Source organism: Watersipora subatra, chromosome 7, assembly GCF_963576615.1.
Source record: "Watersipora subatra chromosome 7, tzWatSuba1.1, whole genome shotgun sequence".
NCBI lineage: Eukaryota > Metazoa > Bryozoa > Gymnolaemata > Cheilostomatida > Watersiporidae > Watersipora > Watersipora subatra.
In genome coordinates this window covers 64,569,791-64,596,287 of record NC_088714.1, presented here as the reverse complement: position 1 = coordinate 64,596,287, position 26,497 = coordinate 64,569,791, and the positions used below count along the sequence as shown (strand labels likewise).

Here is a 26,497-nt window from a genome sequence, read left to right as displayed (position 1 = left end):
ATCAGATACAGTTGTTTTTCAGCTTACCAAGTCGTTACAATAACAACTATTCCAGAAAATAATTGAATGCACAGATTTATCTCTCTACACATTAAAGGCAAGAAAAAGACAAACATACCCGTTTACAATGTACTGCGTGTTTACCAACTCGTTACAATAACAACTATTCCAGGAAATAATTGATTGCACAGATTTATCTCTCTACACATTAAAGGCAAGAGAAAGACAAACATACCTGTTTATAACGTACTGCATGTTGATTTCAACCGAATTTACTGTTATATATCTAATGGCAGCCTCTGAAATATTCAGTAGAGACTCATATATTTTTAAAAGAGCCATAAATAGAATTTTAGGACTTTTTCTACACATCTAGTAACTAAGAAAATATCAATTAATTTTAAAAATTATTCAAGAACAAAATTTTCTATAAATATAAATCTCGAAGTTTGTGTGTACTCTGGTTCATCCAGCTATAGTTATTAAAATCTTGGAATTGCAAGTTCGCAGCATGCCAGATTTGATCTTGGAACCTCCTCTTCACCAGGCAAATATCTTACCAATTAAGCTACCCAAGATTGATAGATTCATTGGGCGATGAGCGATTATCTAGGTTAAAATCCACATAGCATTATGTTACGACACAACGTCACTAAAGCTTGCTCTCATGGCTCTTATTAGTAAATTTACTAGCTTGCTCAAATCAGCCATTGACAATGTGTCAGGCTAATGGCAAGTTGCAGGCCACAACATTACTTGCCACTGTTTTTTAATACCAGTGCAACACAGGGCATTGCGCTAGTTTAATTATATAGTCAACCTTTTGACCAATAATTAGGCAAAACTATTGTTAGTGTCATTGTTCAGCTAGCTTTCTAAACAAGTCATGATTGTAATTCATGAATATAACTCCAAGCACACCAATTCTTACATATTGGTATATTGCTATCAATTCATAATAAATTTGTTCACCCAAAATGCATATGGAAGTGTGTAAATAGCGATAAAAAGCTTATAATTGCAAAATATGACTGCAGATAAAAAGAGAAGAAAGTTCCAGCACTTCAGCATATGGACTAAATAACACTATCCATATCGTACGCATAGCAGAAACAAAAAGGAAGCTACCACACTACTCTAGCAAACAGAATGAATGCGTAGTAGAACGCAGATCTAATATAACGGCGGTTGAGAAAACAATAATTTAATTATTCGTTAATAATTCATACAAACTTTAAAATAAAAATAAAGAAAACTACAAACGAGCACATCACTCAAAAACAAACAAATTTTAGTATTATAAACGAAAGTGTCTCCCAATACACAAAAAGAAGACAACTCCAAGACTAGTACAATAATACCAGCGATAATCTCAAAAAATATTTAATAAATAGTCAGGGCATTGAACAAAAAGCTCTAGAATGCACATCTAGGTGTCCAACACTCTGTTTGTTCAAAATCTGATCAAGGTTCATCGCAAGACAAATAAAACAAGCAAATTGTTACCCCGGCAGTGAGCATCAGGATTTGCACACTGGAGTCTTACGAGGAGTCGAATGTCTCCTTAGGTCAGAGTGGTATGAGCCTGAGTTCCTATAGTTGCTATCGTAAGCAGGGCTGGGTGCCCTATCATCCAGCTCATTAATATACACTCCTCGCACCTCATCCTCATCATCTTGTGAGGGTCTGTAAGAATTGGGGCCCAAGGCTTTACTATACGCATCTATTCGTTCCTGCAGCTCCGAGTCGTCTTCATAAGATTTGATTCCGTGTTGATTTGGTGGTGAGGTGGACCTGAGGAGAGTTCGTGTACCATCATTGTTGCTCACAATTTCAGATATCCTGACCTGTCGCTGCCTCAGGTTATTCGCGGCATCCTTGCTTTCTAAGGAGTCCAATGAAGAGGTGGAACGGAGTTCGTGTTTTAAAGAGGAGACGGCACTCTGTAGCCTGTGGAACAAAAATTAGAAGATATCAGAACCTTTTTACTGAAGCATTCTAAGTTTGACTACTTCTGTAGCAAATTCTGTGATACACAGAGCATTGTCGCCTGCTGTAACACAAAGCACCGTTGTCTGCTGTAACACAAAGCACCATTGCCTGCTGTAACACAAAGCACCGTTGTCTGCTGTAACACAAAGCACCATTGCCTGCTGTAATACGAAGCACCGTTGCCTGCTGTAACACAAAGCACCGTTGCCTGCTGTAACACGAAGCACCGTTGTCTGCTGTAACACAAAGCACCGTTGCCTGCTGTAACACAAAGCACCGTTGCCTGCTGTAACACAAAGCACCGTTGCCTGCTGTAACACAAAGCACCGTTGTCTGCTGTAACATAAAGCACCGTTGCCTGCTGTAACACAAAGCACCGTTGTCTGCTGTAACACAAAGCACCGTTGCCTGCTGTAACAAAAAGCACCGTTGCCTGCTGTAACACAAAGCACCATTGCCTGCTGTAACACAAAGCACCGTTGTCTGCTGTAACAATCAAAACTCGAGCAAAGTCTCAGAGAAGCGCCATTGAAACCCTTTTGGAATGCAAAAAAGCGAAATAAATTTTTTAGTTATTTTGCGATATTTAAAAATGAGTATGAAAGGTTTTGAAGAAAAGGGACTCCTTTATAGGAAATAACATACTATGTATTTCAGATAATTATTCAAGAATAGATATTATTCATTAGTCATTGTAACTCATTCGCAATAGACATGCTCATTACAGATGTTATCCACGGAAGTATGAACTAGTAGATTCTGTAATAGAGAGACTTTGACTAGTCTAGTTATAATCCATCTCAGAGTAATATTAGAAAAATCCTTCCGTTTTTCTGGATGGAAGTTATTTGTAATTAACTTCGCCCACCCCATAAACTAAACCTAACTGCAAAGAATTAAGTCTATACTCACCGCTGATATCTCTCAAGTATCTTGGTCTTCTCTACAGCATCATCTAGAGCTTTTTGTTCCTCGACATGATGACTCAACTCTGTTAACTTGTCCTACAATCAGACCCCATGGTAGTCATCATCGTAGGTCATAACTTTACCATTCTTGTCTCTAGTAGTAAAACAATAACATTGATCTGTTGTGTCCATGTGTGATGTTCCCTATATTATCCAATCAGTATGTAATACCACCTGACCGATCGCGTCAATAAACATCATCACATGTACTATCCTGTCAACCTATGAAAATGTTGCCCATAAACGATCTTGTCACCATCACTGCGTTTCCATGCTTCGAATGGGGTCGGAGTTGCCTGCTGACGACGAATTTGCAGCCTACCGCTTCAATGATTCTGAGTTGCGCTATAGATATGTCCAAGATTCGCGATGTATCCATCAAAGCAAAACTTGTTGAAGTAGACTCTCTTTCGGGTCAAGGTCACTTTTCAATTCATGCAGTCAACTAGTTGCTCTAACAAGTAATTATCTCGACATCCTCGTACGAGCAACCTAGACAGACAGACATGGTTTTGTTCTGAATTTTTATCTCTACTGGAAAAGCTTAGCCGAGTATTATTAATTCAGATCCATCAGCAGTGAGCGTTTCTATGATGTCAAAGTACTCCCACAGCGAAGGCCTTCGTGCCAATTAAGCAAAGCGAAATGCTATCAAATGCATTCGATTTTACAATTTCTATGATTCAGAGAAAAGCAACTCCGAATCCACTCCCAGCATGGAACTGTTGTGTACGTAATACTACTTGTACCATACTGTCATGAAAACATAGCACCTGTTCTCTCCTGACAACAAGTACTTAAAGAATCCTGTCACTAAATAACACCCATATTATATTCTGTAATTAAGTACTACCACCTCTGCTTTTTGGTGAGAAATCCTACCCACGAGCATGAGTCAAAATAATACACCAGTACTTAGCTGCCAGCATGTAAATTCAGTTGCACTCTCTATTTATTAGGATAATTTTCTGAACCCATACTTCCACGAAAATAACTTATTCTTTCGGAATAATCCAACTACATGTAGCTATGTTCTGCTGTCAGTAAGTCTCCAACATATGACTGTGGCTTGCCCAAAGACAATGCGAATCAACCTTAAAAATCACCCACCTCCAGTTTGACCACCTCATCCTCCCGAGCCATGACATCATCGACAAGTGCCTTATGTTTGCTGCCCATCTCGTCCATGGCTTCCTGCTGCCGCTTTATCTCACCTAGCAATTCCGCCTTCTCTGACGTTTCATGAGAAAGCCGCATCTGCATCTCTGCTTTGAGTTGCCGCTCTGTATCCTGCGCTGTTCGCAAGTACCGCCTCAACCATGTCGTGCGTGACTACAACAGAAGATCTCAGAATGAGACATTCCGGCATTCAGCTAGGTCTAGGTTTGTATGCTATGGTAGCCATTTACTTACATACATAGCAGCGATCGAAAAGGTTTTGGATATCAGTAACAGAAACCTGACCAACCATATCGTAGAGTAGGTTATTAACTCTTCCGCTACCAAATTAATTCTTTACCAAAACATAATCAGATGTTCGATACAACACAATATTTGACAAAGGCGCATATAAATTGTCTTAATATTTTAACCACATGGTCTGCGAAAAACATTTCGATACCAAATTAATCAGCGTCATACTTTACATCAGCTGATGCTATAAAAAATGCCACGAATGTGTTGCAGAGTCAGCTCGGATACTTTTTCAGCTATTTTCGCTTCTACCGAGAGCATGTTCTAAGTTGTATGAGTCATCAATATTTATTATCGCTTACAGCATTATTACCACCGCTGAAAATAAATTATTATTGCCGTTAAAGATAAAATAATCACTCAGCAGTACTATTGTTCAATAGATAATCATCAGAAGCCCATTGATCTAAAATTAGTAAAACCTCCGTGGCTGTAATTTGACATGGTTGATCATTGCGAAGAGGAAATTGTGATAAAAATATAGTTTTTTCAAAGCGAAAATAGGCTCGACATGGGCTGTAAACACACTTTCTATTGGCAGGCAGATGATTGTTTCTTTTTGTTTACAAACACGATAGGCTAATTAATCAACCACTCACTAATCATAAATGAGTTGTAGGAAGCCTACTAAAGTTACACCACGCGACTCCTGGCCATACGCAAACGCTTTGCCGAGCCGCCCGACTTGACTTGTGGTACAGAAAAAGTTAAAAGATAGCACGCTTGCAGGCAGTGAATACCTACTGAATGAGGTTACACAGACAGTTGATAAGTTTAACCCTTCCCAACAACAGCGTCTTTAACTTCAAGTACACAAAAGACTTCAATACTAGAACCTAGTCCTTGCACAGATACGACCTTGACAAGATGGATGATGCACAGGAAGTGATACTTACCGCGATCTCTGTAAGTATGTCTGGAGAGCTAGAAGAGGTTTCAGAATACTTGAGAGTTGACGCTGCTTCTGCAGTTTCCACCAGAACCTGCAGTTCTGTGCGGATTGCTTGGGTCAGCATTCCATATTGCTGCTCTAGCTTTCTCGACTCCTCCTTTGTGACAGAGAGAGACGATTCCAGTTCCTTGCATCTACAGTACACACATCATGTAGTTTATTGTTTTTCAATAAGCAACAACCTATTAGCAGTCCATCATGCAAGGACTACCTGAAATCCTCACTCATTTATCATCTTATTGCAATAGTTAGTCTATCATTCCGCATCCCCTGTTTAACATTCTAAAGAACCTGTCAGTAAATGTCAACTGATAGCATTTGGCAGGACCTAAAAGTCAACCACCTGTATGAGTAAATTATCAAACTCCAGTACACTGATAGAGTGCAGGGAGATTACAAGAGAGCTGAGCTATCATCTGTGTATCAACCTGGACTGAATGTGCGTCAAAAAGGTCTTATTCTGTAGCCATCTAGCTGAGACCAGCAGGTAAAGCATGTTAAAACTGTAGATTTTAGTTGATATTTAGAGCTTGTCTTGCTACTTACGCAGTGTCTTGCTACTTATGCTATGTCTTGGTAGCTATGCTTTGGTATTTGGGCTATGTGTTGATACTTAAGCTATGGGTTGGTACTTAGCTACGTGTTGGAACTTAGCTATGTGGTGGAACTTCGGCTATGTGTTAGTACTTGGGCATATGAGCTGCCACTACGAAATGGCAATCAATGTCAAACTTTTCCAAACCCTGCATTGGGCTACAGTACCTAGACGCGTAATCACATTGAAAATTTTCTATAGCTTCAATGTCTGCGATTAACATTCTACATAAACATATGACACGATTCTTATCTCTCAAAGTGATGAACTACTCAAAACTAACTCTGAATAAGAAGAAACACCAAAGTAGGAGCTTTCCTATTATCCATGATTTAGTAGGTGCCAGCTTGATCAACATTGTATAAAAATCCTGCCATAGCCTTAATATCATTAACAGTTTGCTTAATATGAGACTAAAGGGCATGTTCCATAGGCTAGTTATGCGCATCTGGACAGAGAAAAAAATGCCTACCTCATATCCTGTTGATCTCCCAATTCTCGTAAATCGTCTGTCTGTTCTTTCAGTCGTCTTGTTTGCTGTTTGTATGCCGTGTAGTCATCCTCTAGTCTACAACAACTCCTTTCATTTGCCCAGGACATCCAGTGGCACCAGGATATCCGGTGGCACCAGGACACACCAGTGACAACAGGACACCTCAGTGACACCAGTATACTCAGTGACGCCAACATTCCCAATAAACAAGGATTTCCAGTAATGCCAGGAGACTCAGCGACACCACCCTCAAGAACACCCGGTATTCTGGTGTCAATATACTAGGATACTCTGGCAGTGATGCCAGGATATCCAGTGACATCAGGATACCCAGTGACGCCAGAGCATCCAGTAATAGTAACAAAGCCAACACACAGAATACTCAGTGTATCAAGATAGCCATTGTCACCAGAACAACCAGTGATGCCATCAAACCCAGCGAAGCCAGGATATCCAGGAGTTTCAAGCGATTTCATTAGCCTTAGAGCAAACACAGCGAGTAGTATAAAATGGCATAACATCATATCATATAGCCTAAGTATAGCGTTGGAGATCAAGCTAACTAGCAGATCCAAAACACCCAGTGACTACAATAACACTCACTGGCTATATCTCTGCTGCAGTCTGACAAACTCCTCTCCTTGGGCTTTGGCCTGCTTCTTAACATTCTGAACAGACAGGTGAGCTTCCTCAAGATCAACCTAACATAATGTTAATAACCAATTTGATGTATGGACAGGTCATCCTCATATCTAAACAGACTACAGTCCCCAAATGTGTCTACAGCTAAGTAAACTACACCTACAGCTGAATAGACCACACCTACAGCTAAACAGGCTACATCCACAGCTGAGTAGACCACACCTACAGCTAACTAGACCACACCTACAGCTAAATAGACCACACCCAAAGCTGAGCAGACCATACCCACAGCTTAGCAGATGACACCAATAGTTGATCATATCATGTCTTTGACAGAAAGAATATGTCTACAATGCAATGAAATAATACAGATATACAATGCTGTAGGTGACACTCACCCTCATTGACTCCACCTGAGCGTCCTTGTCCGCTTGTAGATGTTTAAACCGTCTATGATATTCCTCTCCAGTTTTTGTTTCTCGGCTCTGTCAGAAGCACGAACCACAGGCTTGTTTAAGCATTCAGAAAGATTGGCAAAACGGAGAGGTCTTGTGACAGCTCAAAACAGATGTTGGCGTAAATGTGAAAAACGCACATTCTTGTCTCTAGTTTGTTCATTTCTAATGCTTATTTAGATATGTAACAAGGTATGTGATAATTAGATAGCTATATCATTCTTTTCTTATGCATTACGAGCAAGCAACTCCTAGAGAGAGCTTCAAAAGCGGGTTGTTTCAACCGTTAACCAATGAATAAGTGAATATTTTGATTTAATACTTGTTATATATTTGGTTATTTTAAGCCCCATCTATTATAGTCACTCATACCTGCCACAAGTATGAGTGTCCGCAAAATATTGCAGGTGTCTATATCCATCTGATATAGACACTTGCTACAGCTAATCGAGACCTGTCACATGCATATCACCATTTATTATAGACATCCCCACCTGCCACATGTATACCACCATCTGATATAGACACCTGATACAGCTAATCAAGACCTGTCACATATACAGTCAAACATGGATAACTGGCCCTCAGATAGCTCCAACACATGGTTAACTCGAACGGTTTCTTTGGTCCGTTCCCACCGAATGATAAATTGCTTTAGATAACTCGACCTCAACTCTGTTAACTCGAACAGTTTTTTGCCCAACGGCTACCGAGACGGTTGTTATCGCTTTAGAAAATCACTCTATTACAAGTCATAGAGGTAAACCTCAACTTTTCGTAATTCATAGGCGTCGTTATTACCACTATCGGCAAAATATTTTTGTCAATGACTTTTCTAAAGGTTTGGTGAAATTTGATTGTTACCAAACATCCGCTTAGCGATCGCCTTTCGGAAGCATGGAAAAGTGAGGCGACCTTCGCATGAACTTCAAGAAAAATCGGCAAAATTGATCTTGGTTAAAACGCTCAAAAGAAAAATATGTCTTTTCTTCTGAGCATTTCAACAACGATCAAGTTTTGCCAATTTTAATCTAAAAAACGTCTTGGCAATAACATCACCTCCAACAACAAACCAATCCCAAGTGATAGAAAAATCTTCTATACTTTTTGATAAAAAAGTTTTAAACTCTACATTAGAAGCATTTAATTTGAAACAAGCCATTAATGCTTTTGATTTATATTATAGTTTGTATATGTACATGTATCTACTAATAAATAAATAAATACATGGACTTGTGACAGTGCTCTGATAACTTGAACGCTCTGATAACTCGAACACTTTCGCTCGGTCCCGTGAAGTTCGAGTTATCCATGTTTGAATGTATATCACCATCTGATATAGACACCTGCTATAGCTAAACAAGACCTGTCACATGTATACCACCATCTGATATAAACACCTTCTACAGTTAATCGAGACCTGTCCCACTGAATTAGGTTTAGTACAGACAAACAAATATTCTCAGTCATTCTAGAGTGGCAAGTGTTCTATCTATATCGGATCCAGATGCATCTCATTGCAATGGCTTCTCAACAACCTCATAGAATCGTTCTCATCTCACCTTCACCTCTGACAACTCCTTTTTCAGCTTATCCAATTTGTTAAGCAAATCCTTAGAGGTTCTCTCATGCCCAAACTGCTGCCTGTTGAGCTGGTCAAGGAGTGTCTCGCACTCCCTCTTGCAAGTAGACTCTGAGGCTTCCGTTGCCATAAGTTTTGTCTGCAGATCCTGCGCCTCTGCTTCACTGCTCTCTAGCAGCTGCATCTTCTTCGCTAATTCTGCCTGCATATCTGCCTTCTCAGCCTATAAAACAGCGATGAGAATGGCAACTGAAAAGCAGTAGTAACTTTCATACAGTAGGCAAACACTCCTAGCCAATGGTAGACTAGTCTCCTAGCTAAGAGCTCAACGTTCTGTAGACCAACGTAATCAGATGTTCTCAATTTGTTTTCCAATATCATTTTGATTGCATTTGAATTATTGTGAAGTTCCGTTGGCATGGCAACAGATGACTGAAAGGGGCAATACCTTCACATGCCGATACTGCTGTTCAAGACCGTCGAGTTGATCTTTAGTTGCTGTTAGTTTGTCAGTGAGTTGGGCAGACTCGGCCTCATAGTTAATAAACTGATCGTTCATTCGTCTCCCGTCTCTCTCAAACTGAAACAGGTACATAGACTATAATCAGATGATAACGCAAGTATCGTATTTATTGAAGTGTGGCCAGCAAAATTTTGTTACTAATTCTCAATAAAAAAATAAGGGCAAGTATTTACTCAATACATGAGTAAATACAAGTAATTGCGTAGTGCACGCAAACGGTTGCCCAATATATAATACATATATCCTCATCGTGGCTACACTCTGTAATGCAATCACTACCAAAACAAGGTGTATAAAAAGGTTTTCGTAAAAACTCTACATATGGGTCATGCAGTTTGTTGCTTTGAATGCACAATTTCTATTCGTGTGCTTGTTTTTACGAGCGCGCCTTTGCCATCTTGCTGACAAACGATGCTTCACTAGCAATATTATAAATAAAAGTTGTATCATAAAATTTTTTTCATGGTCGTGTGTCTTCTTCATAAGTCACGGTTACTTACTAATTTTCATGCAAAAACTAAGTTCCACACGAGTGAGTGACATGCTTTGAGGAACTCCTCGAAGATCAAGCGTGATGTCTGCTTAGTTTACTGCGAGCAGAAGCTGTGCATGTCTTTTTTAAAAGCATTGTTACACGAGCATCGGCTCTGTGATCGTGACTGCACATGTCTGAGTTCAGTGGCAAGGAAACCTAGATGACTGGAGACATGTCCAACTGCAGAAAACAATTTAACGTTGGATGTCATTCCTGTTACCAACAGTGACCTTTTGGGAACTGAACCTCAATTTGCAGGTCAGACATTTTATCAGCTGCTCTAATAGATAACATTATATACACACACGCGCGCGCACATACACTTCTATGCACGAATTGTTATTATTAATTCAACATATTCAAGATTATAATTTCGTTTTCTCGGTTCGCATTAATTCTATAATTACTAAATCATCTTTTATTGTAATCGTAGCACAACAGACTTAATTTAGCTATTACTTGTTAATTATTTCACATTTAAACACTTTTATAGTTGTTTTATTTTTTCTCTTAATATATTTAAACTGCACAAAACACTTTTCTCATGAAATGAAGTGTGAAAGTTAGAATGTTAATTGTTGCCATATGTTAAATAAATATAAATTTTCTGTGCAAAGACTTTTATTATGCGGGCGATGCGGGGCATTCATCTAGCTTAATATGAAATTTGCAAACAATCAAGCCCCTAGTACAAGCCCTAGTACTAGTCAAGCCCCTAGTACACAGAAAGCTGAACTATTCAAGGCATTGGTATTTCAAGCTGATATTGTTTACTTAAAGCCAGAACTTCAAGACTGGTTGCTTGTGATTATGTAAGAAATCTGACAATGCATCTTCTTTATAGCAGTTTGACACAGTTTCTTGGAGTTATATATCTGTATCTAACACACTCAACAGGCAATACTCTGCAATTACTGAAAAACATGTCTTTTATACCTGCAGTAATCTCAAATACATCTACAGACTCAGAACACGGAATGCTGACTACGCATGTGCATAACCGTATAGAAACTCTTTGCATACCGTGACCAACTGATGATTTTAAAACCCAACTCAGGTAAGACCAGCTACCTGCTGTATCTGTAATAGCTGTTCATGATTTCTTTGTTCCAAATCAGCCTTGACCTTCCTCAAATCTTTTATTTCCGCGTGATACTTCCTGACCTTCTCTTCAAGGTCTTGATTGGAGGAAAGAAGATCAGCCATCTCCTTGGTCAGCTTGTCCATTTGATTAGAGACAGCAGACAGCTACGGTAGCAGTTAGTAGTGACTAAGTAACTAACACAACTAGCTTTTGATAGAAAATGAGTGAATCGAAAAATTAACTAGTCATTTTTCGAATTGAATTTAACTTTTTTCAAGTAAAACAATTGCAAAAAAATACCCCATAAAAATCATTGTTGAAGGCTGCATGTTCACAATAGCTTGGCTAATTGAGGTGCAGAGCCTAGTTGGCAGGTAGTAAGTAGTGAGGCTCACATAGATAAAAAATCACCGTAACTTGATGAAAAAAAAGAAAGACAGCCCAACGACAAACGGTCTACTCCAGCCATGACAGCAGGTGCCCCTTCAAGACCGTACTAAATAGATTACTGCTATATATATACTAGTAGTATTGATTTCTCAGATGTCAGCAGGCAGCTGATTCCATATTCCTCAAGCTTGGTATAAAGGCTGATGATATCCGATGATAGGAATACGAGTTTGGGAAGTGTTGATGGTTTTAATACTAAGTAAAATGAACTCTAACTCAACAGTGATAGTAAGTAACCAATAGTATTAATGACTAGTAGTAGCCGGGAGCAGTATTAATGATAAGTAACAGCTGAGCTGCAGCAGTCATAATAACAGATGAGTCAATGTAACGGATGAGTCATAGTAACGGATGAGTCACAGTAACAGCTGAGCTGCAAGCAGTCATAATAACAGATGAGTCAAAGTAACGGATGAGTCATAATAAGGGATGAGTCACAGCAAGAGCTGAGCTGCAAGCAGTCATAGCAACAGGTGAGTCACAGTAACGGATGAGTCACAGTAACGAATGAGTCACAGTAACGAATGAGTCACAGTAACGAATGAGTCATAGTAGCAGATGTGTCATAGTAACGAATGAGTTATAGTAACAAATGAGTCACAGTAATGTATGAGTATGAGTAACGGAGGAGTCATAGTAGCGGATGAGTCATAGTAACGAATGAGACACAGTAACGGATGAGTCACAGTAACGGATGAGTCACAGTAACGGATGAGTAGCAGTAACAGATGAGTCACAGTAATGGATGAGTCACAGTAATGGATGAGTCACAATTTACCTGATTTCTCAGCGAGTCGTTATCAACTGAAAGCTGATCATATCGACTGGCTTGCTCTGAGTTTACCATTATCATCTCATCTGAATCTTTCTGAAGAGCCTTACACTTGGCCTTCCACCTGTAAACCAGACATTACAGTAGCTGAACCCATGCAATATTAAATTCATTCTACTTAACATTTGCAGAGCTCTCAGAAAAATTTGCTTTTTAAAAAATAAAAAGATTTGATGGCAGCAGCCATGCAGAGAATCACTTGCTATTGATTCAAACTTGACAAAATGAGTCAGATTAAACTAGAAAAGCTACTGATACTAGATTTTGGTGCAAGCTGTAGCCTTTGATTCAACTCAAAGTCCTCGATAACCACACATGGCAATATGAGTAGTCGTCTATCTATGACTAGGAGCTTACAGGAAATACTAGCGAACATGTAAAACTGACTAAATTTGGAAGTAACCTTGGATACAAAAATTTTCCAACCGCAACGAATAACTCTACTACCTCATCATTGAAATAAAGCATAAACCTCACATTTTTACGACGTCTGTAGCCCGAGTTTTCATCTCCTCCTTGTGTTTAGTTGAGGCATCAAATTCAGACTGGAGCGAGGACAGATCTGCAGCAGCCTTTTTAGTCTTTTCCTCTTCTGCTTTGTACTTCTCCCGCTCCGACTCGAGCTCCCCTTGCAGCTGAATATGAGCCAGTAGCAAGTTAAACATAAATTATACCTTCAGCCGCCAGACTCAATATTCTCTACCAGGTGAATTATTTGGAGGAGTTACAGGCCTTCCTACTAGATATAAGCCATACAAGCATTTGACTAGCAGCTCACAGTGACCTACACATATGTTTTAGCATTGGGCCTGGGATAATACAAAGAGTTGTTTCCCCACTTGATCTTACATCCTAGAAAACTCTGCAGCCTAATTTCTCTTTGTTTTCCCCCATGTCTGGTATAGGTGGAATTAGGAAATTTTGGTCGCTTTGTGCTTGATATGTTATCAATATAATTCCAAAGTTTCCAGTCGATTCGACTGCTAGTTCTCGAGATATTTCCGAAATACCGAGAGTGTTTAAAACTAAACAAGAAATGTAAAATGGTTACCGACAGGACATTAGTTTTTAATGACACACGGATTGAAATTTTTGGCGAAAAAAGCTCAGAAATAGACAAAACTAGAAAGCGTTTTCTCATCTGCAAAAAACCTTTACACTAAAACAAGTTGTCTATTTATTCATAACAAAAATACAACCTCTATCAGACTCCACTAGGAATAGTGCTATTCTATGTGCTCTCAGGGACCTCTATCAGACTTGACTAGGAATAGTGCTATTCTATGTGCTCTCAGGGACCTCTATCAGACTTGACTAGGAATAGTGCTATTCTATGTGCTCTCAGGGACCTCTATCAGACTTCACTAGGAATAGTGCTATTCTATGTGCTCTCAGGGACCTCTATCAGACTTGACTAGGAATAGTGCTATTCTATGTGCTCTCAGGGACCTCTATCAGACTTGACTAGGAATAGTGCTATTCTATGTGCTCTCAGGGACCTCTATCAGACTTCACTAGGAATAGTGCTATTCTATGTGCTCTCAGGGACCTCTATCAGACTTCACTAGGAATAGTGCTATTCTATGTGCTCTCAGGGACCTCTATCAGACTTGACTAGGAATAGTGCTATTCTATGTGCTCTCAGGGACCTCTATCAGACTTGACTAGGAATAGTGCTATTCTATGTGCTCTCAGGGACCTCTATCAGACTTCACTAGGAATAGTGCTATTCTATGTGCTCTCAGGGACCTCTATCAGACTTGACTAGGAATAGTGCTATTCTATGTGCTCTCAGGGACCTCTATCAGACTTGACTAGGAATAGTGCTATTCTATGTGCTCTCAAGGACCTCTATCAGACTTCACTAGGAATAGTGCTATTCTATGTGCTCTCAGGGACCTCTATCAGACTTGACTAGGAATAGTGCTATTCTATGTGCTCTCAGGGACCTCTATCAGACTTCACTAGGAATAGTGCTATTCTATGTGCTCTCAGGGACCTCTATCAGACTTCACTAGGAATAGTGCTATTCTATGTGCTCTCAGGGACCTCTATCAGACTTCACTAGGAATAGTGCTATTCTATGTGCTCTCAGGGACCTCTATCAGACTTGACTAGGAATAGTGCTATTCTATGTGCTCTCAGGGACCTCTATCAGACTTGACTAGGAATAGTGCTATTCTATGTGCTCTCAGGGACCTCTATCAGACTTCACTAGGAATAGTGCTATTCTATGTGCTCTCAGGGACCTCTATCAGACTTGACTAGGAATAGTGCTATTCTATGTGCTCTCAGGGACCTCTATCAGACTTCACTAGGAATAGTGCTATTCTATGTGCTCTCAGGGACCTCTATCAGACTTGACTAGGAATAGTGCTATTCTATGTGCTCTCAGGGACCTCTATCAGACTTCACTAGGAATAGTGCTATTCTATGTGCTCTCAGGGACCTCTATCAGACTTCACTAGGAATAGTGCTATTCTATGTGCTCTCAGGGACCTCTATCAGACTTGACTAGGAATAGTGCTATTCTATGTGCTCTCAGGGACCTCTATCAGACTTGACTAGGAATAGTGCTATTCTATGTGCTCTCAGGGACCTCTATCAGACTTGACTAGGAATAGTGCTATTCTATGTGCTCTCAGGCTAGATGGAAAGTTGTTAATACTTATGAGAAACCAGAACTTGCTGATTTATACGAGATTAAGAAAGTGTTAACAGATTTCCTATTGTGAGGCCCAAGGGTACCATGGCTGAAAGTGGTAGAGTTGACACATACATGACTCTCAAAAAAATGAGACACTAAGATACTCGGTGTCCTATCTCTATGTGATCTCCATATGATCTCCATGTGATCTCTATTTAATCTCTATGTGATCTCTATGTGATCTCCATGAGTCGGATACCAGAACACATGTGTATGGTCGTTCATAGCCATACGTAGAGGTCAGACTTGAACCGCTGTAGGGGGCTATGAGTGAGTGATAATCATCTCTGGACAATAAAAATATTCCAGGGAAAGCATTCATGAGAGATATTTAGACTCAAAATGCTTGTACAGAGTTCAAGCCAGACCGCCACTATAGAGCAATAGATGAAACTATAGGTTGAAGATACCCGGGAGTTGTCTGTCTCAAGTCTGGATCTTTGGTTGCTGAGATCATTGATGTCTGCAAGGAGGGTGCTTGTATGGTGCTCCTTGCTGCGAAGATCCTTTGTAAGACTCTGTAATCAGTTATAGAGACAATGGTTCTTTTCTACCAGGCAAGATGGTTTAACAGACCTCAGTTCCTACATAGCTAGTAACGGCTAGTGATAGCTAGTAACAGCTCATAACAGTTAGTAATGAGTAATGTAACATACACTCAGACTACTGCCAACAGTTAATCCTGAAAAGGTCTCTGCCGAAAATCAACTTATTGAAGTGATTAGGGCAATCTTAAAGATTTATAGAAGAATCAACGGCCAAAAGCTAGCTGACAAGCTTGATGATGACATTAATGAAAGTTTGAAGATATTTAAATAGTGCAAACTAACAGAGAAAATGACAGCATTTCTTAAGTATGATCAAGGAGCCCGAGCAGTTCAATATAATTACATTATATTGACAATTTTCAAAGCACATGGATAAATCTGCTACACAGAATTGTTGTATTTTAACTTTTGTTCAATCAATTAATTTTGTCCGGTCTAACCTCTATATCGTATACATTACTGATATCTAACTGCTGCCTTACTAACCTCTATATGCTCAGTAAGTTGACCTCGCTGTTTCTCGTTCTTCTGCAGCTCCCGCCGCATCACCTCGACCTCTTCCCTGGAGAGGGAGTGGCTGAGTTGTACTTTAAGATCTTGAATTTCCATCTAAAGAGAAATTGCATTCAGTACCCTGGTCATACGTTCGACACGCACTAAACACAACAAGAAAAAATGAGCCAGATGAGTTGGTATTTCGGGACAGTTTAATAAACATTCCTGATATCTTCTGCATGTTTCTGACTCTTGCAGAATGTGTCAGTAACTGACTGACCAATCCACATTATAGAATAACATTATGTAAACAGATTTATTTCTTCTAATACTCTTAATTTTGCTTGACCGTTCTTCATTTTTGTCTCCTGGTCAACGTCGCTTTGTTCATATCTACCTGACATGGTATTCTAGAATCTGATTGTGATTGGATCTTACTTGAGCACTCTTGATTGTGCTTGATTTCTGATTGAAGATTTCAGCAAGTAATTGCCTCTTAATAAAGTGTTTTGGCACGTGATTGGCTGTTGATTGACTAATGCCAGTAGAATTGAATCTTGCATAAGTATTGTGGCATATGATTGGCTCTTCAATGAATTATTGAATTGAAACACCACAACAATACTATGATGTAAGAATAATTTGGAAGTACCACAAGAAGATCTACAAATATCAGCAAGGGAGGACACTAAATATGGCCAACAATGCGGTATTTCATTGAATAAGATCAGGATGCCAGACTCATATCCTGGCAAAATGCATAGAATCAATGCTCAAAGCTCTTGTCACAGAAGGAGACATGAGGTGGTGACGCGAGGAGGTGCTAATGAGCACCTCCTTATAAGCCATCCACCTCTTTATGAGCACCTCAACCAGCTTAACACTGCAGCGAGCGTAATTGTGAGCTTTTCAAGTTGCATGTAAATTCAGTGAAAACTCCACTATATGTACATGTGAATAAAACATAAGGACTCTCAGACACATGTAGCCACACAAAACAATAATGACAGTCTCATCAGAAAAACTGTCAAACTGTTTCAAGCTAAGCAATTTGGTCAAACTCACAACTAATGAAAATTGTTCGCTGACCAATGCAATCAGAATGGCTGAGGACCTCGAGCTACAAGATGCATCTATTGTCAAAAATACTTGTTAACAAATCAGTTGAATGAGCAAATTTAGATGAAATGTTAACTGAATCAAAATACACTTTGTCTAATGCTTTCTTACTAACCAACTAGCAGCTACTCGCAGTCTTAGAAATTGTCTCCTACGGGTTTAATGCTGACTCGCAGCTGCCAAGACTCTCTACATGAGAACAATAACCAGCCCTGTTACTGATCTCCATAACATCACTCTATTAATCATCAACAGAAGAAGCTCTAAGTTATCAATACAGCAACCTTAGACTGGTGCAGCCCTAGAGTATGACAGGTTTACACTCCAGTATATTAGACCAGTAACGTTTGACCAGCGCAGCTCTAGTCTCATGGCAGTGACTTCTGATCATGATAGTAACCTTGGCATAATATAATAACCTCAGACCAACGCACCCCTATAATATGTTGATAGTAATATTTGACTGGCACAGCTCTACAGTATGGGATAGGATGATAAACCTTCACTGGTGCAGCTCTATGTTATCACCATAGTAACCTCCTACTAACGCAGTTCTATTATAGTTTCCGTACTTCAACCTTCAACTTTCGGTTAGTTTCCACTTGCTGCCTTTCATCAATTATGGTGCCGTCCTCATTCTTACCTGTTGCCGTTGATTTTCATCTTCTGAAAGTCTGCTAATGTCTCTTTGCTTCTTCCTTGATCTCTTCTCAGAGTCTTTGAACTCTTCAGCAAGGCGGATCGCTCGATGTCTTTCATCGTCCATTTCCCTTAACTTCACTCTCAAGTCTTCCACCTTTGGTGTTGTTATGCAGAATCACGCAAATATAGCACACAGAGCCAGGACTGAGTTACTTCGAACAATTGATTTACACAGAATCATAGAGTTACACAGAATCATAGTTACACAGAATCATAGAGTTACACAGAATCCTAGAGCTACACAGATTCATAGTTACACAGAATCATAGAATCACACAGAAAAACAGAGTTCCACGGAATCATAGAGTTACATAGAATCATAGAGTTATAAGGAAAAATAGAGCTACACAGCATATATCTACTATATAAACGGCAATTGTTGTGTATCTGTCTGTCCGCTTTATAGAGTACCTTACTTTTCGGACTATTAGCCGCTACTTTTATATAAGGGCGTGTCTATTCTGTGGTTTTTTTCACCGCTAGGGCGCATTAACGGGAATCTCTGGTTAGTACACGCCTCTATTATAATACGTAACCTGCTATTCATTGTAGGGATGGACGATAGATACTGATATGCTAATAGTATGAGTTGTCTTCTTGACATATTGAGTCACCGATAACTCCCAAATATGAGCAGTATAAATAAATTATATGGCGGTCTTTTGTTTTCGATTCGATCGTACGAAGCAAACTTAATTAATATGAGTAAGTAGTAAAATTAAATTAGTAGTAAATATTAGTAGTGAATTAAATAAAATTTACTACTCTTTAAATAAATTAATGAGTAGTAAATTACATCTAATTAATATTAACTGCCAACGTGTACCGGAAAGGTCATGTGAACATTTGTTTCTTGCAACCACTAGAAAAACGCTGTTCTCTATCTACTATATAAACGGCAATCGTTGTCTGTCTGTTTGATTGAGTGTCCGCCTTATAGAGCGGTCTTTTCTTTTATCGTCGTACGAATTTCGGTCGTACGAAGCGAACTGAATTAGGTAATATGTGTAGTAACGGTAAATAAATTATAGGGCGGTCTTTCTTTTTCCATTCGGTCGAACGAAGCCAACCGAATTAATATGAGTACTAATTATCGTAATATCGTAATTTCGTAATATGGACTATTAGCCGCTACTTTTCACTGACGATTTGAGCCAAGCGGCTTATATAAAGGTGTGGCGATTCCGTTGTTTTTCTTTCACCGCTCGAGCGCATTAACCGAAATCCCCGGTTAGCACGCTTTTTAAACGGCAAATTTTCTGCCGTGTTTAAAAGCACCTTTCCTGAGTTCTGCGGCCTATACAAAGGCGTCTATACAGCTATACAAATGTACTATTCATTAAATTAAATAAATTAACGAGTAGTTATTTACATGCAATTAATATTTACTGCCAACGTGTACCGAGAAGGTCACGTAAACAATTGTTTCTTGGAGCCACTGGAAAAACGCACTTCTCACCTACTAAATTTCCACATCAAAAAGGTAAGTGTTTCTTATACGATGTTGTATTGTCTATGAATTGCCACATCTCCACTACTTAATAACGTTGAATTTGCCGCTGTTCGTGATAGTGGGTCATGTTCATTTCCTTCAGCAGCCGAGTTACTAATTTTTTTTCCAGCTACGAGTAGGCCTACTGTAACTTACTATTACAGAACTTTCACGAGTACTCCTAGCGTTGTGATACGCTATTGTGAAAAGAAAGAGAGCAGCTGCTATCGACTTACTGTCACCCTGCATCAGCCATGACCAGCTATACGTCGCCTGCTCAAAAGTAGGCACACGCCGAAAACTGTTTCTTCATACGCCCGACAGAAAAACCAAAAATGTTGTCTATCCGCATGTGTTGCGTTGAACTAAGGGAGAGGGAGAGAAAGGGAGAGAGAGAGAGGGAGAGCGAAGAGGAGAGGGGGGAGAGAGGGGGGAGAGGGAGAGAAGGGGAGAGAGAGGAAGAGCGAGGAGAAGAGGGGGGGGGAAAGAGAGAGGGAGAGAAAGAGGGAGAGGGGGAAGAGGGAGGGAGAGGGGAGAGAGGGAGAGAAGGAGAAAGCGAGGAAGAGAGGGGAGAGAGAGAGAGGGAGAGAAAGAGGGAGAGAGAGAGAGGGGGAGAGAGAGGGGGAAGAGGGAGGGGGGAGAGACGGAGAGAGGGAGAGAGGGGAAAGAGGGAGAGAAGGAGAGAGAAAGGGAGAGCGAGGAGGAGAGGTGGGGAGAGAGAGAGGGAGAGAAAGAGGGAGGGAGAGAGAGAGGGGAGAGAGGGAGAGAGGGGAAAGAGGGAGAGATGGAGCGAGGGAGATGTAACTGCATATTTGGAGTTGTTTTACAGTATGAAAGACAACTCTCAATAAACCTTATGCTGCGCGTGAATCTATTCCTGTAGACGGGTAATGCAGCTAGTAATCATATATATAGAATTACATATAATCATATAGTTACTCACAATCACCAAGCAATAATGTTACTGTACCCATGGTTCTAACTATGACAAACCTGCAAAGTGAGTGCCCTACGAGCGCCTTCCCCTTGATCATGCTTCTGTTTAATGAGGTCAAGGTCATTTTGTAGCCTGCGCTTGTCAGTCTCTAAATCAGCGATCCTGTGCTGTACTGTGGTATCAGCTGTTGGCAGAGAGATGGTTGGATTTGGCATCACACTGGAGCCAAGGTTGGTTTGTGATGCCCTCAATGCCTGCCAATTAAGAAACAAGCTTTAGGGTTTTAGGGCTACAAAAAGATGTATCTGCAAGGGCATGTGCTACCATAACATGACATCTATTTTTCATTGTTCCACATATGAAACTATGGAATTCATTGACTTAGAACAAATACTTGACAGCTGAGAGAAGATTTCAAAGTTTGTACCATTTTTGAAAAGTTGCATGTCACTATTTAAGCATCTTATAAAACAAGTAAATATTGTGTCAGATAAATATAAAATAGAAACCTTTAGCTTCAGATATCTACATGACTAGCCTAAACCTTTGATATGTTCAGCTGAATGCTAGGTCATTTATCATAACTATGTTCCATCATTTGTGAGCATCTACCAGTAAACCAGTTATAACTAGCACAACCTTCTTTCATATCATAAAATATGGAAAGGTGTGAAAGAGAACCTTAAAAATTACATCAAAATGTTAAAACCTTTTTACATTCTAATCAACATTAAAGCCAACATAATATCAGCCTCCCTGAGTCTGCCTTCCGCACTAAGTCTGCCTTTGGTGCATCAAAACACTGCAAACTATGCATCTTTACTGTTGTCTATGGGAACAATTCATGTAAGTACATTTTGGCAAAGAAACAAATAAGATTGTTTTGGAATTAGGGAGAGTTTGCACGTCTTGTTGATAATGAAGACAATTAAAAATTGAATAGTAATAAACTTTGCCGACTTTTGAAAAACTGCAACAGCGTAGCTCATCTGAATAGATAATAGCATCTACAGACAAACTTTTTAATAGCATGAACCTAAGGAAATCTATTCCAATCGGAGAATACAATTATATCGATGGTAAGACGATTGGTGACTGATACTAGATCTACCTTAATCATTAAGGATATATAAACCCTCGTACTCTATATGCAGAGTCTGAGCAGTAACAATGTCTGGACAATAACATACATTTTTTCTGTGATTCTAATTTACAGTTGACTTACATAGCAATTATGATAATATTATCCAGTTAATATTCAACTATGGTATCGCTATGGTAACTATGGTATCGCTATGGTAACTATGGTATCGCTATGGTAACTATGGTATTGCTCATGCATAATCATACCTAATACCTAGTAACTATTCTATGGGAAGTCACAGAGGATGATCACTAACTCTCTCTTGTACTGTAATGGATTACAATAAGTATACTACTGGTGTCACACCTCCTTTATACAACATTGCTAAAACAACCTACATCGGTTAGCGATTTGGAAAGGGTGGCAGCGGTGATACCGCCTGCAGATGAGTCAGGTTCAGATTTTTGTCTCTTTTCAATCTTAGTAGCAATGTTTTCCAGCTTTCTCTCCAGCCTCCTTTCCACCTGTTGAAGATGGCAGCCAAATATTACCACAATCAAAAATACATGTGGTAATCTATGGTGTACCAGTAGGAGAGTTATGAGACTGTATTATATGATGAAGGTAAGACTCGCATATCTAAAGTATCAACAGAACTAACCTCTATAGTGTACTAGTAGGAGGGTTATAAGACTGTATTATATGATGAAGGAAAGACTCACATCTCTAAAGTATCAGTAGAACTAACCTCTATGGTGTACTAGTAGGAGGGTTATGAGACTGTATTATATGATGAAGGTAAGACTCACATATCTAAAGTATCAACAGAACTAACCTCTATGGTGTACTAGTAGGAGGGTTATAAGACTGTATTATATGATGAAGGTAAGACTCACATCTCTAAAGTATCAACAGAACTAACCTCTATGGTGTACTAGTAGGAGGGTTATAAGACTGTATTATATGATGAAGGTAAGACTCACATCTCTAAAGTATTAACAGAACTAACCACTATAGTGTACTAGTAGGAGGGTTATGAGACTGTATTATATGATGAAGGTAAGACTCACATATCTAAAGTATCAACAGAACTAACCTCTATGGTGTACTAGTAGGAGGGTTATGAGACTGTATTATATGATGAAGGAAAGACTCACATCTCTAAAGTATCAATAGAACTAACCTCTATGGTGTACTAGTAGGAGGGTTATGAGACTGTATTATATGATGAAGGTAAGACTCACATCTCTAAAGTATCAACAGAACTAACCTCTATGGTGTACTAGTAGGAGGGTTATGAGACTGTATTATATGATGAAGGTAAGACTCACATATCTAAAGTATCAACAAAACTAACCTCTATAGTGTACTAGTAGGAGGGTTATGAGACTGTATTATATGATGAAGGTAAGACTCACATCTCTAAAGTATCAACAGAACTAACCTCTATGATGCACTAGTAGGAGGGTTATGAGACTGTATTATATGATGAAGGTAAGACTCACATCTCTAAAGTATCAACAGAACTAACCTCTATAGTGTACTAGTAGGAGGGTTATAAGACTGTATTATATGATGAAGGTAAGACTCACATCTCTAAAGTATCAACAGAACTAACCTCTATAGTGTACTAGTAGGAGGGTTATGATACTGTATTATATAATGAAGGTAAGACTCACATGCTCAATAGAAGGAGTTCTGCCAACTGCACTCTGTCTCACTGAGGTGTTAAGCTCATGTAGGCTTCTTTCGTGGTCTCTCTCATGCCTGTTGGGAGAGTAAGCAGGTCTAAAGAAACTGCAAGGGTAGATCTGATTTAAGTGCATTTTGAGGTGTCTGTGACAAATACAGAAAGGGGTACGAGACAGGTGTGTGTATACAAAGAGGTGTGTGAGACAGATGCAAGTACGCACAAAGAATTGTAGGGCAGTTATAAGTATATACATTCAAACACATCGTACAGTGCAAATACATCAAAATATAAGCATACAATGAGTAGATTACATACATTGCATAGATTGTAAAAATATAGATAGGTTCACAGAGTAACGACATATATTTATGTACGTACATTGGTGCCTAGAGTAAATAAATGCAAGTCTATAAAAAAGGTAAATATGTGTACATACTCGAAGTTGAAATTTCAATAGATTCGCAATCATATGCAGTTACTCACAAGATGCAGTCAGTGACTATGCAACCCTTAGTCCTAGAATTGAACCTGACACTGGCTGACATGTAACAACAGGTGCTTGTATCCTATTGTAACCATCAATGGATCTCAAGTAAAGGAACCAATTAAAGTACAACTGCTTTAGCTACATGCCGATGAAGCCACTCATTTGCTTTGCCTCAATATACTGGCTTCACAGCATTAAATTTTAGAGTTATCAGCTCTTACAAGGTAACCATTGATGCATATACAATTTAGAAGAGCCTTTTGAATTGCCTTAAAATATATTTTCAATAGTAATTGATTTCTGCTTTCCAACTATATATATGTATTGCGAGAAACTTTACTAGAACTTATATCTACATCTTATACCTAGGATATGTCACATGCATAACCTTGCAAATAGATGCTATAAAACATCCTGAGCTAAATACCTAAGAGTCAAAAAAATTGCATCAGTGGCATGATTGGCTAGCTGAACACAACGAGGAGACGAGATAAGGGCTAATTGACCTCATGACCTCCCGTATCTTTACATAAGAGGTGATGTTAATCCTGGCATCTTAGAGTGAATTGTCGGTAAACAGACACTAATAAGTGTTTGGTGTCAAACAGCTAAAGCCTGGTTCACACTACGTTTATCGCCATATGTCGGCGTTGATGACTCAATACTTCGGTGATTGTTGGTGATAACGATGTTCACACTGTCACAAACCCATCCGCGTTTGCATCAGTGACGTAGGGTTCTCATTTTTCTTTTTAAATATTCGCAAGAAACCTCTTTGTTTTCGCATGACTGAAATCAAATACTCGTCCTGCAGCAACGGTTATAAACAGAAATAAATTAATCTAGTGTAAACCAGTGTAATTAAACGTAGTGTGAACCAGGCTTTAGCTGTTTTACACCAAACACTTATTAGTGTATGTTTACTGAAAATTCACTCCAAGATGCAAAGATTAACATCACCTCTTATGTAAAGATACGGAAGGTCATGAGGTCAATTAGCCCTAATCTTGTCTCCTCGTCTTCTTGTTGTATCCAGCTAGCCAATAATTTCACTGATGCAATTATGCAATCACAAGATGCCAGGATTAATATAACCTCCCTAGCCGATATAAGAGGTCATAAGGTCAATAGTTGTCCGCGCATAGCTTGCATATTATGTCTCTGGTTTAATTCCCTAGCAACCATTTATCCCAAGGTGCTATTTTATCTTCAACAATAGTTGATTGCAAGCATTTGCAAGGTATGTGTGTGAGAAATCGTAAGAGATGCAAATACAACATGGAGCGATAATTCTTACAATACCTCAGTGTTGGAAAGAACCATTGATTACTGAAAATATGTGTTAAATCCAATCAATGAGCTCACACAATGGTTTGTATTAATAAAAGGCCACATTGTAAGAGCTGATAACTCTACAATCTTATTTATCATCTAAAGTTGTTCAACTCTCCGATTGTAAAAGTGTACATCAACAATGTTTGCAAAGAGATATGCTTATGTACTTACTTCTATGGTAAGTGTAGAGTTTGGGTTCATGCTATTATGACACATATTGATGAAAAAATTATAAAAAATCAAGTTTTTTCTCAATGTTAATGTTCTCTACTCTCAAAAGAAACAGAGTTCTAGAACGGAATTAAACCTGCATTGAGACTGCAAAAATCACCATGATAAAATATTCGTGAGATGCTCTTGGAAACACCTAGCCAATCTTTACCGCCCAAACAAAATGTTGAATTTGCTTACAGTGTTATTATTATCCTAAGTTCTACCATAGACCTGAGAAGAAGCCCATCTTCCTATATACATCGTATAAGCTTTAACACGCAGTGCATGGAAGAGAGGCTACAGATATATTCTATACATGTATAGAAGGAAAGGCAACTCCAGCAAGTCACCTGTATCTGTTACGAATCTCTCTCTCTAGCTCGCTCTCCAGTCTCTCGTGATCAGCGCTGAGGTCCCGCACTGACTTGTGTATGTCATGGAGGTGCTCCTTGTCCACTCTCACATCCTCGTGGAATCTAACAGCAGACCTTGGTCTTCTCATTCGCCTGGAGCTCCGATGTTCCTGGTCGCTTGAGTACTATAATCATAAGCCCGATGCCATGATTGCCAAGCGACAATTAAACCAACGTCAAGCTATAAATATCTGTAACCAGTTTTATCAGAAAAAAAACATGTGCAAAATGACATCACTAGTTGCTATCGTTGCTATAGTTGATATCGACTATTGCATGCAAGTAGCAGTGTTATACATCTCTATCCTGTCAGTCTTTTTGCAACTATAAACATTATAGTCGCACTTTCGCTTGCTCTGAGTGTTTTAATAAGATTTGTTAATTTTAATCTTGAAACATCCTGGCAGTCAGATCATTCAAGCATCAAAAACTATCGCGAATGATAGAAAAATTAAAAAATTAACTAATTAAAATTAACCAAAATTTTGTGCAAGTTCATCCCTAAACACTTAAGAATGAGGCAGACTGAATCTTGATCAAAATCAACTCCAACCAGGGAAGCAAACATCAACTGATGTTTCTCTACACTTTCTCAGACTATGTTAACCTATTTTAAGGATGGGGATATAAAGGGCCATGCTATAGCTTATCCATAGAAGCATCCTCATAATGAATGACTATGAGCTATAACCCATA

At 39.1% G+C, this 26,497-nt stretch overlaps 1 protein-coding gene across 3 annotated transcripts in view; it reads right to left on the bottom strand.

Moving 5' to 3' along the window:
• Positions 1–924: 924 nt before the first annotated feature.
• The window catches only part of LOC137399582 (centrosomal protein of 128 kDa-like), a 37,969-nt gene continuing 12,396 nt past the window's right edge, over positions 925–26,497 (bottom strand). For 2 of the 3 annotated variants that reach the window (XM_068085760.1, XM_068085761.1), the window contains 19 exons: positions 25,739–25,926; positions 23,340–23,427; positions 22,059–22,184; positions 20,633–20,830; positions 18,089–18,241; positions 16,318–16,440; positions 15,694–15,801; positions 13,054–13,211; positions 12,523–12,640; positions 11,282–11,458; positions 9,601–9,732; positions 9,133–9,375; positions 7,514–7,600; positions 7,077–7,174; positions 6,453–6,548; positions 5,330–5,519; positions 4,071–4,292; positions 2,905–2,996; positions 925–1,950 (listed from right to left, as the gene is read on the bottom strand). In XM_068085760.1, coding sequence (XP_067941861.1) covers positions 1,521–1,950; positions 2,905–2,996; positions 4,071–4,292; positions 5,330–5,519; positions 6,453–6,548; positions 7,077–7,174; positions 7,514–7,600; positions 9,133–9,375; positions 9,601–9,732; positions 11,282–11,458; positions 12,523–12,640; positions 13,054–13,211; positions 15,694–15,801; positions 16,318–16,440; positions 18,089–18,241; positions 20,633–20,830; positions 22,059–22,184; positions 23,340–23,427; positions 25,739–25,926 — 3,027 coding nt within the window. In that variant the 3' untranslated portion in view covers positions 925–1,520. The remainder of the gene's footprint in view (positions 1,951–2,904; positions 2,997–4,070; positions 4,293–5,329; positions 5,520–6,452; positions 6,549–7,076; positions 7,175–7,513; positions 7,601–9,132; positions 9,376–9,600; positions 9,733–11,281; positions 11,459–12,522; positions 12,641–13,053; positions 13,212–15,693; positions 15,802–16,317; positions 16,441–18,088; positions 18,242–20,632; positions 20,831–22,058; positions 22,185–23,339; positions 23,428–25,738; positions 25,927–26,497) is intronic. The other variant, XM_068085762.1, reaches the window with a different exon arrangement.